At 34.5% G+C, this 14,089-nt stretch overlaps 2 protein-coding genes across 7 annotated transcripts in view; one reads left to right on the forward strand and one right to left on the reverse strand.

Annotated features, from left to right (window-relative positions):
- LOC111863089 (aftiphilin) overlaps nucleotides 1–3,438 on the reverse strand; it is an 18,973-nt gene extending 15,535 nt beyond the window's left edge. For 2 of the 6 annotated variants that reach the window (XM_023849104.2, XM_033750923.1), the window contains exons 1-2: nucleotides 3,244–3,409; nucleotides 803–965 (exon numbers count right to left, since the gene is read on the reverse strand). In XM_023849104.2, the coding sequence (XP_023704872.1) occupies nucleotides 803–929 (127 nt within the window). In that variant the 5' untranslated portion in view covers nucleotides 930–965; nucleotides 3,244–3,409. Of the gene's footprint in view, nucleotides 1–802; nucleotides 966–3,036; nucleotides 3,059–3,243 lie in introns of those variants that run through there. The other 4 variants (XM_023849102.2, XM_023849101.2, XM_023849103.2 and 1 more) reach the window with 4 other exon arrangements.
- Nucleotides 3,439–3,547: 109 nt separating this feature from the next.
- On the forward strand, nucleotides 3,548–12,996 carry LOC111863093 (ADP-ribosylation factor-like protein 16). Its single transcript, XM_023849117.2, has 2 exons — nucleotides 3,548–4,085; nucleotides 12,104–12,996. The coding sequence occupies exons 1-2, from the start codon at nucleotides 3,771–3,773 to the stop codon at nucleotides 12,308–12,310; spliced, it is 522 nt and encodes a 173-aa protein (XP_023704885.1). The 5' UTR covers nucleotides 3,548–3,770; the 3' UTR covers nucleotides 12,311–12,996.
- Nucleotides 12,997–14,089: the final 1,093 nt, after the last annotated feature.

Raw genomic sequence — 14,089 nt, forward strand, 5'->3', positions numbered from 1 at the left:
TTATTGTATTGTAAAGTATTTGACTTGTCCTATATCATGTACAATGATCCATGGATATGATATGAAATAAATAAATAAATAAATAAATCATGGTATGAAACTCAAGTGACAGGGACCATTTAGATCACTTGGGCAGAGATGGGACAACAGAGGTAAAACTATAGTAATTTTGTAGATTCTAAAGGGTTCTGATGATGGTGGATGACACACAGAATTACTGGGGTTTTGGACTTTTTCCATCATCCAGAATTCTAGGTAATAGGGGACACGACGTTTCAGAAACTGGATCTGTTTCCATCTTCAGGTGAGAAAGGAAGATCACTGAATTCAGTGATTGAAATTAGCTCTTTCTAGGGGGCTCAACTAAGTAAGTGTCTTCCTTTCTCACCTGAAGATGGAACCAGATCCAGTTTCCAAAATGTCGTGTCCTCTATTACCTACAATTCCGAATGATAGAAAAAGTCCAAATAACCAGTAATTCTACAGCAATCTTGCTGGTTCTGAGGTTCTTGCAGCACTGACTATAAAGACTACAGCCTTTGGGACGCAATGTTGTGTAGTCCAGATCACCTATTGGACAACATCCCAGAACAGAGTGCTTTGTATTATAATCTTACAGTAATATGGTTAACTCCACCCAGCTGGCTCAGGATAGGGTCCAATGGCAGTTTACTATGATTGTGCTGATGGACAGTTGCGTTCCACAGGAGCAAGAAATGACTGACCATCAACTGACTAACACAGAGTCAGTAATACAAGATTCTGAATTTGACAGTTGAAATATTTGAGCAGTAATGGTCACCTGCTCCGCTGTATGGCAAGTCAGCAGCTGCTGCAAAGTCTCCAAATTCATAATCTTCATCATCCTCCATGGCATCATCCATGGGAGGGGGTGATGTGGGCACCATTGGAGGGATGATGTTTGACATGCTGGCTTAGAGCTGCTCCATCAGTCATGAGGCTCCCTACAGCACAATAATATTTGTTATGAACCATAGTCACAGATAGCAAAGAGAGAAAACTAACAGTGATAAGTTTGTTTAGAATAATGGTTTCATACAGAACTGTTATTCAGCTGTTGAGTCATATGTGTAGTGATGGACACAAAAGTCTCAAAGGTGCCCAGCTAGAGACATGTGACTGCAAAATGGTCAAGGTGTAATAAAATCAGGTCTTATCTAGAGTTACCCAGCAAATGACAATGAACTTCATTCCCTGTACTTGACCCATCAACAGAACTAACAATGTAATATATGTTTTGTTCAATATGTTCATAAGTACAAAGGAAGAATATTATGCACTATCTGCATGTGATGTTTGGGTAATCAATTTCCAAATGGATAAGATTTTATTGTTGCTTGAATCATTTAATGCTACACATTGAACCTCATAATAATTACAATAAACAGAAACATATTTTAAAAATATTTAGATATAAATGAACACAAAATAAATTTAATTTTGATATACTCAAACTGATATCACAAAATTCTAACATAAACTGCTTTATATGCTGTTTCCAAATCTATGACAAACTGTACAACTTCAAATACAACTTATCCCCATATTTATAAGCACACCAGTTACATAACTGTCCCATTTAATTAATAAAGAAAAAAGTAAAGCTAGCCCCGTACCAGACCCTGAAGGCCCACAGGGTTGTGAGACGCTGAGGGTCCCACATTGTCTAGACAATCGGCTCAAAGATGGCGGTAAGGTTGTCAGCCCTATGCGCCGGCCACACTTTACTCCCCAGGAAAATTATTTTAATTAATTCCTGATACTAATTTCTGTTAGAGGCTGAGTAAACCCCAGGGCCTAGTGCAGCTGGAAGAATTATGTCAACTGAAAAAAATCCAACGACCTCATCGGATCTTGAACCCACTTGTAGCACAGCTCCTCAACCACTACGCTACCGTGTGCCCCTCCCATATAATTAATACATTACAAATTCAAATATGGTTAAACCACTTTAAAGCAGTTAAGCAGCCTTAAACTATTATTATCCTCATGAAACACTTAACAGTTCACACAGCTACAACAATTCTTCTCAGTCCTGTCTATATTCTGCTTTTTCTTCTGCAAAACATAACCCATGCATTTTCTAGAAGATTGGGGTTTGCGCCCACAAACATTTCTCTTTTCCTATTCTCACTGTAGTACTCTGTGGCCATTTGCTTGCAAATTATGATCAACAACTGAATGTCAATTTCATATATAAGAATTAGAATGATTTTTGGTTTTCGGAAGATAACCTCTGGATTGCTTCATAACTTGTACTCTTCTCCAAGTATAATTAGAATGATCAAGTCAAGGAGGATGAGATGGGCAGGTCATGTAGCACGAATGGGGGAGACAAGGAATGCATACAGGATATTGGTGGGAAAGCCAGAAGGAAAGAGACCACAGGAAAGACCAAGGTGGGTGGACAATATTAGAATGGATCTTAAGAGAGATAGGATGGGATGGTATGGATTGGATAGATCTGGCTCAGGATAGGGGCCAGTGGAGGGCTCTTGCGAACACGGTGATGAACCTTTGGGTTCCATAAAATGCTGGGAAATTCTTGAGTAGCTGCAGAATTGGCGGCTCCTCCAGAAGGGCTCAGCTCCATGAGTAAGTAAGTAACCTCTGGAATGCAAGTGCTGCATGTTCTACATTATAAAATTTTCGCGCCTAAATGTATGGAGTCTGTAACGAGTTCCTTACACAAACCATTAGAAAATTTCCGATATTTGTTTTAACATGAACTCACACACATACACACATGCAGAAGTTATTTTAACCCTAAAATGACAAATATCCCTTAACGCAATTCAATGTACATTAAATTGTATTTAATTTATTTTATGATCAATTTAAAATGAAGGGCATGTAACCTATCAAGTTCCTAGATTTCGCATATACGTGGTTAAACAACATGTTACTTCCTCTTAAACCGCAACCCTATGAACTGGATCTAGGGAATTAAGTTTCTGTATATTATTTATTTGTTCTGGCTTGAAATAACAACAATTTGAAACAAATTTCTCTCACATAGGACTCTAGTAATTTACACCTTTCCACGTCACTTGTCATGTGACATATTTATAACGCCACTAATTAACACATGCAGATAAATATGCTTAATGTAGATGTGGAAATTCCGCAGATTTGATTTTGGGATTGCTGGTGTGAAATTAAATATTATCTAATTCATAATGATAAATGTACATATGTGGTTCCTATTTTTCCGAGACTTACCGACCGAAGTGACACGAAAACCAACTACTGCAGAGAAAATGACACTATCGCATCGATCGCATCATTAAATGTTCACAACTACGTAATTACACTTCAAAGTACAATATAGAAAACCTGTATAACAGCACCTACACTTAACATCGCACAGCACTCCATATCACGGACTTTAACCATGATGACCATGATACCCACGATTCCCACTTCGTAGATATCATCTGTTTGGGCGCAACTTTTCAAACTATAAATGCTAGAAATGGACGGAAATGGTGTCGAGCGAGTCGAGTATCTGTAGAGGTTGGCAAGAGGCAGAGATTGGTCCTATGCCATGGTACATTATATACTATTGAAAAACCTTGCACAAGAAGAGGCAATGTTGGAGCTAGTGTTCAGAAGTGGAAATGCGGGGGGGTTTCAATCGGTTCAATGAAGTTCTTGCTGATACGTTTGGACTTCATTTATGACGTTGCCATGACAACAGACGCGAAACTGCAAAGTGTGAAAATATTGGAAAGCAATTGCAAAGAAAAATGTGCCTCTGTCTGGGACCTACGGGATCGGGAAAAACTCTGCTTCTAAAGAAATTACAGAACCGGGATGCGGTTGACACAATGTCCAGTACTGTGCCAACAGTTGGCACAAACCTCATTACAGTACGATTTGGGAATCAGAAAGAAACCACAATTCGGGAAGTAGGAGGTGCAATGGCACCTATCTGGAAGAGTTACTATTCTGGAATACAAAAGATCATGTATGTAGTAGATGCAAGCAACCTCTGCCAAATTGCAGCAGCAGGAGTTCTGCTGTATACAATATTGGCTGAGCCATGTCTTCAGAAGGCAAAGGTATGGAACATTTGTATACTGGTAATCACATTCTGGAGCATTATCTTTTCAAGTGCTGTGAAGTCTACCTGTTTTGATACATTTCACATGAAATGTAAAGGTGTATTGTTTTTTTTTGTAAACAGCATACAATTAATTACTCCTAATTTATGTAACCATTATTTAGCTTTTGATTTGTTGTAAAAAGAACACAGTGGACCACAAACACATACAGGACAACATTAAAGAACCCTCTTCTCAAGAATGACAAAGTGGCACACATTCGGCCCCAGCCAAAAAAAAAAAAAAAAGAAAAATAGTAAGAGGGACGACACAAACCAGCTTGGTTTATGAATTCCAATAGAATCTTAACAAATTAACTATAAATATTTTAATGTATTGCAACAGCTACTGTAGTTGTAAAGACTTAGATTTTACAGCCAATTATATATTATTTATATTGTATGTATATATTTTAACTTCAAGAACATGTACTGTAATAGTGGCTTCTAACTGTGTTGATGTAAGTGTCCCTCTAAAGATGGTGTCTGAAGACCAAAACATGTAAGGGCATGAATAATTGAAGTAAGAAAGTCTTAACTAGTCACACTGGACAGAACTGTTTAATTTTTTCATCATTTAGCTATTTATTGAATCTGCAAAGCCCTCACCCACTCATGTCTGATCATGAAGCCCAACTCTTAGCTTTAAATTTACCATTTATTTATTTACATTTATACATTCCGTTGATCCTTATGGTACAGCTGACCAGTGGATATGGATTTTGTCCCAAGCTAATAGATTAAAATACGCAAATACAAAAACTACATACATACTTTTGTCATTAAGACAGCTAAAAGATTTATATTAATGTACAATGCATAAAATGATCAAAATTATAAAACAATAATTGATACAAAATACTTAGGTAATGATATAAAATTATAACATATCAGGGATACAATTACCAATTTTAAATACATACATGGTTAAAGTATTCCTCTAAGGAATAAAAAGAATTTGAAAGAAAAAATCTTTTTAGCCTCAGTTTAAATAGTTTCACATCATTACTCATACTCTTGATTCTGGATGGCAGGTGGTTATAAGCCTTAATACCAAAGTAATATGGTCCTTTCTGAAAGATTGTTAGGCGTGATGTGGGAAGGTGCAAATTTGTGGTATGTCTAGTATTAAGATTGTGGGTCTCATAGTTTGAACTGTATAGGTCTCTATTATTTACAACAAACAGAATTATAGAGTATATATACTGTGAGTACATTGGTAATATTTTTAGGTTTTTGAATAGTTCCCTACATGAGTCTCTAGTTCTTACATTCATAATAGTTCTAATGATCCGCTTTTGCATTCTGAAAACATTTATACTAGTTGCTGAGCTACCCCAGAAAATTATCCCATATTCCATGATAGTATGCACATAGGCAAAGTAGATCATCCTTAGGGTTTCCTGTGACATGAGACCTCTTACAGTTCTAATTGCATAGCAAGCTGCACTCATTTTAATTACTAATTTATCAATATGAGACTTCCATGATAATGTTTCATCAATATAAATACCTAGAAACTTAATATTTGGCACATTAGTGATATTCTTATTTTGATGATATATGCTTATGTCTGTTACCAAACTATTTTTAGTCCTGAACAGGAGATGATGGGTTTTATTAAAATTTAAGGATAGCAGGTTAGCTTCAAACCATTTGTTTATGGCTAAGAATTGTTTATTCATATTAATTTCCAAATTATGAGGGCTCGAATCGGATATTATGATACTAGTATCGTCAGCGAATAAAATAATCTTCGCATTATTTGTTATTACTTTGGGTAAGTCATTAATATACAATAAGAAAAATAAAGGACCTAATATAGAGCCTTGTGGGACACAATATTTGATGATCTCCCAACCAGAAAAGGTGGTATTATAGGTTGTCCTATTATTTAATACTACCTTTTGGTATCTATTGTTCAAATAAGACTTGATTAATTTTTTAAATACTCCATTTATCCCATAGTATCCCAGTTTATTTAAAAATATTTCGTGGTTAACACAGTCAAATGCTTTCTTCAGGTCACAGAAAATGCCCCCAATAGTTAATTTATTGTTCATGGCTACTAAAATTTCATTTAATAATTTAAAAGAGGCCCTATTTGTTGTAGGGTTTTTTCTAAATCCATATTGATCACTAGCAAGTATCTTATTTTGTATTAGATGCTGGTTAAGCCTTGAATATATTACCTTTTCAAATACCTTAGAGAAAGCCGGTAACAAAGATATTGGTCTATAGTTAGAGATGTTAAGTTTATCCCCACTTTTAAATACTGGTTTTACTATTGAAAATTTCAGTCTAGTTGGGTAAATTCCTGAAGAAAGAGATTTATTTACAATATATGTTAGCGGAGAACTAATAAATAGGGCACTAGCTTTCAATATTGCGACAGGTATCTCATCATAACCATGGGAGTATTTGGCTTTTAAGGATTTGATGATTCCTTCTATCTCATGGGTAGAGGCATGCATCATTTATTTTTAAAGAGAAACACACATACTATACAAGAAATATAAATAATCATGACATATATGACTTTCAAACTAAACTGAGTTATGAAAATTGGGAACCTTTTTTTTAATAATAGTGATATTAATACTAGTTTTAATGTATTTCTAAGTATATTTTTGAGACATTTTTACTCATCTTTTCCTCTAATACAAAGGCAAAAGTACAAACCGAATTCATGGATTACAACAGGTATTGTAGTAGAATAAAAAAAAGGTTTTGTATGCTGAAGTAAAAAAAAGTAATAATCCTGTACTACAAAAATATTATAAAGATTATTGTAGAATATTAACTACAGTGATAAATCAAGCCAAAAGAATGACTTATGAGAAACAAATTAGGGATTCTGCAAACAAAATTAGAACTACTTGGAATGTAATTAATAGAGAAGTATGTAAGAAAGCTAGAAAAAACAATATTCAAACATTATGTATTGAAGGTAAAAATACTAATAATTTGAATACTATTGTGGAGGCATTTAATAATTATTTCAATTGGATAGCAGATAGCATTTACAATCAAATTAAAGAAAAAGGTACAAATAGAAATAATATATCATCTACACGTTATGCAGGAAATTACATGACTTATATGTCAAATGCTTTTGGTAGTCCATTTCCTAAAATTCAAATTAGGAAAACTACGAGTTTTGAAATAGAAAGGATAATAAAATCTCTTAAAATAAGCCATACTCATGGATACGATGAAATTTCTAATATATTGAAACCTTGTAAAACTTACATTAGTGCTCCATTAAGTTATCTGTGTAACACAGTTTTGTTTGAAGGTGTATTTACAGACAGGCTAAAATATGCCACGATTGTGCCAGTGTACAAAAGAGGTGACAGGAATATTATTTCTAAATACAGACCTGTTTCTATTTTGACCTCTTTTAATAAACTATTTGAGAAAGTAATGCATAGTAGATTGATAAAGCATCTTAATAAGAATAACATCTTAAGTAACAACCAGTTTGCATTTAGAGCGAATCAGGGGACTGATAATGCTATTTTCAATTTAATCTCTGGAATACTGAATTCACTAAATAAAAAAAAAAAACAACAGTTAGTGGCATTTTTTGTGACTTGGAAAAAGCATTCGATTGTGTTAGTCATGTAGTATTATTGGATAAATTAAAGTATTATGGAATAAATGATAAAAATATAATCTTTGTAAGTCTTATTTACAAGGTAGATTTCAGAGAACATCAGTTTTAAATGGACCAGACAATAAAAACGAACTCTGAATGGGTTAAAGTAATGAACGGGGTTCCACAAGGTTCAGTGCTGGGACCACTGTTGTTTATAATATATATAAATGACTTACCTAAGATTTTGGAGTCAAACAGTGTCCCTATTTTATTTGCTGAGAATGCTAGTGTCTTGATTTCACATGCTAATCCTTTACAGTTTAAAAATACACAAAATTAAGTTTATGGGATACTTGATGATGGTTTAAAAAGAACTTATTGTCATTAAATACAGTGAAAACACATTGCATCGATTTCACTGCAAAAAACAATATGTTGGGTGAGAGGGATATGGGAAATGTAGGTATATGCATTATGAGCTCTTATGACACTAAATTTCTTGGCTTGACTATTGAGAGATCCATTACTTGGGAAAGACATATTGTAGAGGTTACAAATAAATTAAGCTCAGCCTGCTACATGATAAGGAACATAAACCCACTTATGTCTATAACTACCTTGAAAATTATTTATTATTCTTACTTCCATTCAGTCATGACTTATGGCTTGATTCACTGGGGAAACTCATCACATGCTGACACAGTTTTGAAGATGCAGAAAAGAGTTATATGATTGATGATGGGTCATGGTTACAGGGAATCATGTAGAAATCTCTTCAAGGAAATAAATATTCTGCCTTTAAAATCACAGTATATATATTCATTAATGATGACTGTAATAAAAGACAGAGATAATTTGTTACAAATAAAGATTATTATGAAGTTAAAACCAGACAAAATATTAATTTATATATACACCAGGTTAACTTGGCCATATATGGTAAAGGAGTATATCACATGGCAGGAAAGATTTTTAATAACTTCCTTATAACCTCAAAGAAATCCCTAATAATCCAAAAAAGTTTAAAGTTAATTTAAAGGACTTTCTGAATTCAAATTCTTTCTATACATTGGAGGAATTCTTTAAAAGATGATTGTATTATATTTGCAAAAAATGGAGTATTATTGATTATATTGTTATATTGGGATGATTTTACACATATGTACATATCTATATTTGATGGAATGTATTTGTAGTTATGCTTTGTTGCTATTTAATAGGTTCTTATTACTAGAGTACAATTATGTTCATATTACAATGACTTAAGAATTGTTTCAGTCATATTGGGTGGTGTGCATGTTTAGGCTTACTTTGTTGTGTACTTGCTGATGTGTATGACTATATATACGTTGTACTGCTTTGTTTGTGACTATTTCCACATCCAGTGAAATTGTTTTCTGTATGGATTTATGGAAAATGAATAAATGAATGGAGCTGAGCCCTTCTTGAGAGGCTGCAATTGTGCAGCTACTCAAGAACTGCCCAGCATTTTATGGAAACTGAAGGTTCATTTCCATGTTCACAAGAGCCCTCAATCGGTCCATATCCTGAGCCAGATCAATCCAATTCATCCCATCATATCTCTCCAAGATCCATTTTAATATTGTTCACGCACCTACACGTCTTGGTCTTCCCAGTGGTCTCCTTCCTTCCGGCTTTCCCACCAATATCCTAAATGCATTCCTCCTCCCCTAATTCATGCTGCATGCCCTGCCCATCTCATCCTCCTTGACTTGATTATTTTAATTATATTTGGAGAAGAGTACATGTTATGAAGCTCCTCATTATGTAGTTTTCTCCAACTTCCCATCACCGCATCTGTCTTCCATCCAGATATTCTCCTCAGCACCCTGTCTTCAAACACCCTCAGTCTATGTTCCTCCTTTAGTCTCAGACCAAGTTTCACACCCATACAGAACTACAGGCAAAATTATAGTTTTGTATATTCTAATTTTTATGTTTTTAGTCAACAAACAAGAATACAAAAGGTTCTGGATTGAATGGTAGGAAGCATTACCCTGAGTTCAGTTTCCTCTTATTTTCCTCCTGAATCAGGTTTTAATTTGTTATAGTTATTCCCAAATATCTGAACTGTGCCATATTTTCAAAGCATCTGTTACCTGACTTTGCAGTGCATTTTGGTGATGAGATAGTAACATATTCTTAGTTTTCTCTGTGTTTACTTCTAGCATGTGCAAAGGCCTACAATGTTTGAAGTACTATACGTGTATGGTGTAACATAAACATGTTTCATATCTGGGTGTATTAGGAGTCTATGTTGAATGGACAATATCATTTTTGTTTATACAGGTCATTATTTGAAGTTCAATCCAGAGATTATTTATTTACTGGTATGTATATATGAGCTCATTTACAAAACATGGTACAAAATGTCATTAAATGTAAACATTTATTTAAAAATTTTGCAGTGTAGTGAACAGTTAACAGAATATAAGGAAAAATATGACAGTTTGAAAGAATAGTTTTCAGATGCAGCCTAAGGAAACCGATTTTTAGCATTCATTTGTTTTTCTTAGGAGAAGGCATAATTCAGATATGGAAGCATGATGACAGAAGTGTGACAATAATTTATAAGAAGAAAAGTAATATTATTTGCCACTGATATTAGAAATAAGGTTTCTTGTAATATGTGTGAATGAATACATAGTTCACTCCTATAAGACTATATTACCCATAACATTAATGAATTAAATATAAACATTTTATTGTTTATGAAGTTATGTATTTAGTAATTACTTCTGTCTTTAGAATACTTGTGTTTATATAAATATATATATATATATATATATATATTTATCTTCACGCTTCTTTCCACCCTTTCATTATATTTGCTTCTTCCCAACCCTCGTTTATTTATTCCTCATCTTTATTCTTTCTCTACATATTTTCTCCCTTTATTATTTCTATCCCTCATCCTGTCATTCGNAACCCAAATATAAGTAAGATCACTAAAATTTAGTGGAATGTAGAAAGACATACATTATTTAAATTATAAAATTACACATTTAAATGATCTCCAGATCAAAGAAATTTTGCCCTGCTACAATACATATTTGCATCAGGACTAAATGAGGTATGAATCGCTATAAATGCATTTGGAAATGCAAGTGTACTCTGATTTGGCGTACACTTTACCTACTTGTTATTCTGATTTCATCATATACGATGGGGTACCCAAAAGAAACCGAACTAATTTTTTTGTGGGCAGAGCTTTTGTAGTACCACGTTTTGCCGCTATGAGCGCATAGAGCTAATATTCCTGAGTCGATAAGCCGACTACCATTGCTTCAGAAGGTAAGGACTAGTTTCGGCAGAGTTTATAGTGACAACTGTTTTGTGTGATCGTCGTTTTTGCAATGGCTGATTTTCGTGAACAGCGTGCGACGGTGAAATTCTGCTTATTGCTCGGGAAAAGTGAAACAGAAACTCTTGAAATGTTAAAAACGCCGTACAAGGACGATACTATGGGGAAAACTCAAGTGTTTGAGTGGTTTTCCCGTTTCAAAAATGGTGAAAAGTCAATTGATGACAAACCTCGTTCTGGTTGTCCTTCCACGGCCCGAACACATGAAAATGTTAAAAAATTCGTGAAATCATCAAGGAAGATCGACGACCGACCATTGAAGAAATTGTGGAGCTGTCAGGAGTGACTTGGAGCTCAGTTCAGCGAATTTTGACAGAAGATTTGGGAATGAAAAGGGTGGCTGCAAAATTCGTGCGACTGCTGACTGCTGAACAACAAGAAGGTCGCGTGGAAGCATGCTGTGCTTTGAAAGAAGAGTCCCAAAATGATCAAAACTTTTTTTTGTTTCCTCGAATGAAAAGAGACATGAAAGGAAAGCGTTTTGCTGATGCTGAGGTGAAGGAAAAAATATCAGAGGCACTGTCAAGCATCTCAAAAGATGAATTTAGACAATGTTTTGAAAAATGGAATAAAAGACTTGACAAGTGTATTAGTGTAAGTGGAGAGTACTTTGAAGGGGAATGAAGGTTTGTGCTTAAAATTTGAATAAATAAGTTTAAAAAAAATAAGTTCGGTTTCTTTGGGTACCCCCTCGTATTTCCCCATTTGGATATATGTATATAGAACCATGTTTTTTATCAATCACTCATCATTTAAAAGCTATATTATGTATTAAGAGACATCTATGTATGACACCTGTTACTCAGGCGTTCAATCAGCCAGAAAGTTTATGCATTCTTGAAACAAGTAGTCATCCTGATTGGTGAAACTGTATAATATAGAACTGAAAAACAAATGGAGGACATCTCGGTCAGATCTGTGATAAATTTGGTAAGGCTTATTTGGCAGATTCGTCTCAAATGAAATTTTGTTGAATCTGTTATATCTCCAGATCCTCCTGGTGCTGTCCAAGATGGATGCCTCATACCGTCAGATGAGAAATGAGGCACTGCTGATGCTGCAGCTGACAAGATTGAAGAAGGAAATCTCACAAGACATTGCAGTAGTGGAGGCAAGTGCTATGACAGGAGAGGGCATAGACAACATGCTCAAGTGGCTTCAAGGTGATAGCATTGCTCCTTGCAAGTCTAAGAAGTGACTTATTACCTCATCCAATAACAAACAAGTTTTTGATGTTCATGCACAAAGGCAAGAATTGAAAATACTCCCATATAATGCTTCTTGAAACCTGTTCTCTCTTTTCATATAAATACACTATGACATAATGTAATGTAAAAATGTAGTTAATGAAATCCGAATGCAAGAATGCTATGCTTCCTACTGGTTTGACCATCACAGTTTCCCACATGGTATGGTTCACTGCCAGTTTGTCAGGTGTCTTGTGCACGTCAGTGGAATTTCATATGGGAGTATGTGATAGATACTTCATACATTCTCAAACACAGATCAAAACAGTCTAAAAATATTTTACAAATTCCATTTTTAAATCACTTTCTGTGCATGTACTGAATAAAATTTGTTAAAAAAAATCTTTCTCTCATGAGTATATAATATGTAGTATAACTTTGAGATAAAAATTGACATCTCTGAAGTGTTACAACATACAGTCTCATTTTGAGATTAAGAGATGAGGTTCCAAGAACAAGATCTTCAGAGGACCTGAGGAAAATAATTTCTTAAAGGGAAATGTAAAATTAGGTTTTGTTTTGATCTACTTTTGTATTCTGATCCCAAGCAATTGTTTCATTATATTTCAATTATAAAAATAAAACACAAGTGTACATATTATCAGAGCAACTTGGAAATACAGTGGCAGTATGAGAACTATTTTTTACTTCAGTACTAAGGAAAAACTAATACAACCTGAGTCATAATGAACCACCTGAAACTGCATAAAAGTAAAACCTTCCAAATGCACGTATTCATATTTTCTTTCACTTTATGTATAAAACTTTTCTCCTGGAAAGTCACTCATTTCTGTTTAATTTACTTCTTGTTCTCAATAAAATTATAGAAAGCACGCATACACATGACACCTAAGATTGCCAGACAAGAAACAAAAATACTGAAAACCGAATGAGGAAACTGATGACAGTTATTAGCTACAATTGGTAAAGAACGCATAACGAAAACTGTGCAACCTGAAACAATCGGCCAATAACAAATATCACAAATCAAGTCAATAAGTTGGTTAATTGGTCTGCAATTAAGTATCAACTGCATGACAGTTTGACTGTCGAGAAATGAATAATAGTTGTAAGGCCTTTGAACATATCGTCAGCCTTCAGATCCTGTGAAATTCATCATTAATTATTCATTATTATATGAAATGAATTAAATGGAAAATTTTCTAAAATGTTACACAATGAACTTCTGAAGTAGTAACATGTTATATATAAGAACTTGCACACTGGTACATTTAACATCATTCTGATGAATATTTTGGTGGGACTGAAAACCAATATTCTTATATGGGAAGCATTGCACATCATGAACTTTGTAGGGTTAGGTCATTCAGGCCTGTTTCTGTGAATCCCAAGATGGTTCTGATCCCATAAATGAGTTGTAACACTTGGTTCACACTGGTGAACAACTTTTTTCAGTTTGCATATTTCCAGTTCTTATTCAGGTAAACTATATTCCCTCCTGTCATACTAGATACTTGAGTGCTGAACCCATCTTCTGAAAACAAGGACCTGGAAGCTGACTAACATCACAATTCCAGTACACAGCTCATGACTCCTACAGTTGGGATGGGAAGCAGGCCAATACTACTTTGAGGGAAACACTATATAATACAACCCTGCCACATCATATGCAGTGATCTGCAGATTGCCACCTTTATTGCTATTGATATGATGCTGGCCTGAAGTACAAGTTCTCCAGGAAGACTGGTCACATGAAAAAAAACTCTACA

The sequence above is a fragment of the Cryptotermes secundus genome, unplaced genomic scaffold (assembly GCF_002891405.2).
Source record: "Cryptotermes secundus unplaced genomic scaffold, Csec_1.0 scaffold1777, whole genome shotgun sequence".
In the NCBI taxonomy this organism is placed as follows: Eukaryota; Metazoa; Arthropoda; class Insecta; order Blattodea; family Kalotermitidae; genus Cryptotermes; species Cryptotermes secundus.

Bases quoted from the DNA above. Each gene is read 5' to 3' on its own strand.
- LOC111863093 (XM_023849117.2), top strand. From the start codon at position 3,771: ATGTGCCTCTGTCTGGGACCTACGGGATCGGGAAAAACTCTGCTTCTA. The intron at 4,086-12,103 runs GTATGGAACATT...TTATATCTCCAG, and splicing joins CATGTCTTCAGAAGGCAAAG to ATCCTCCTGGTGCTGTCCAA.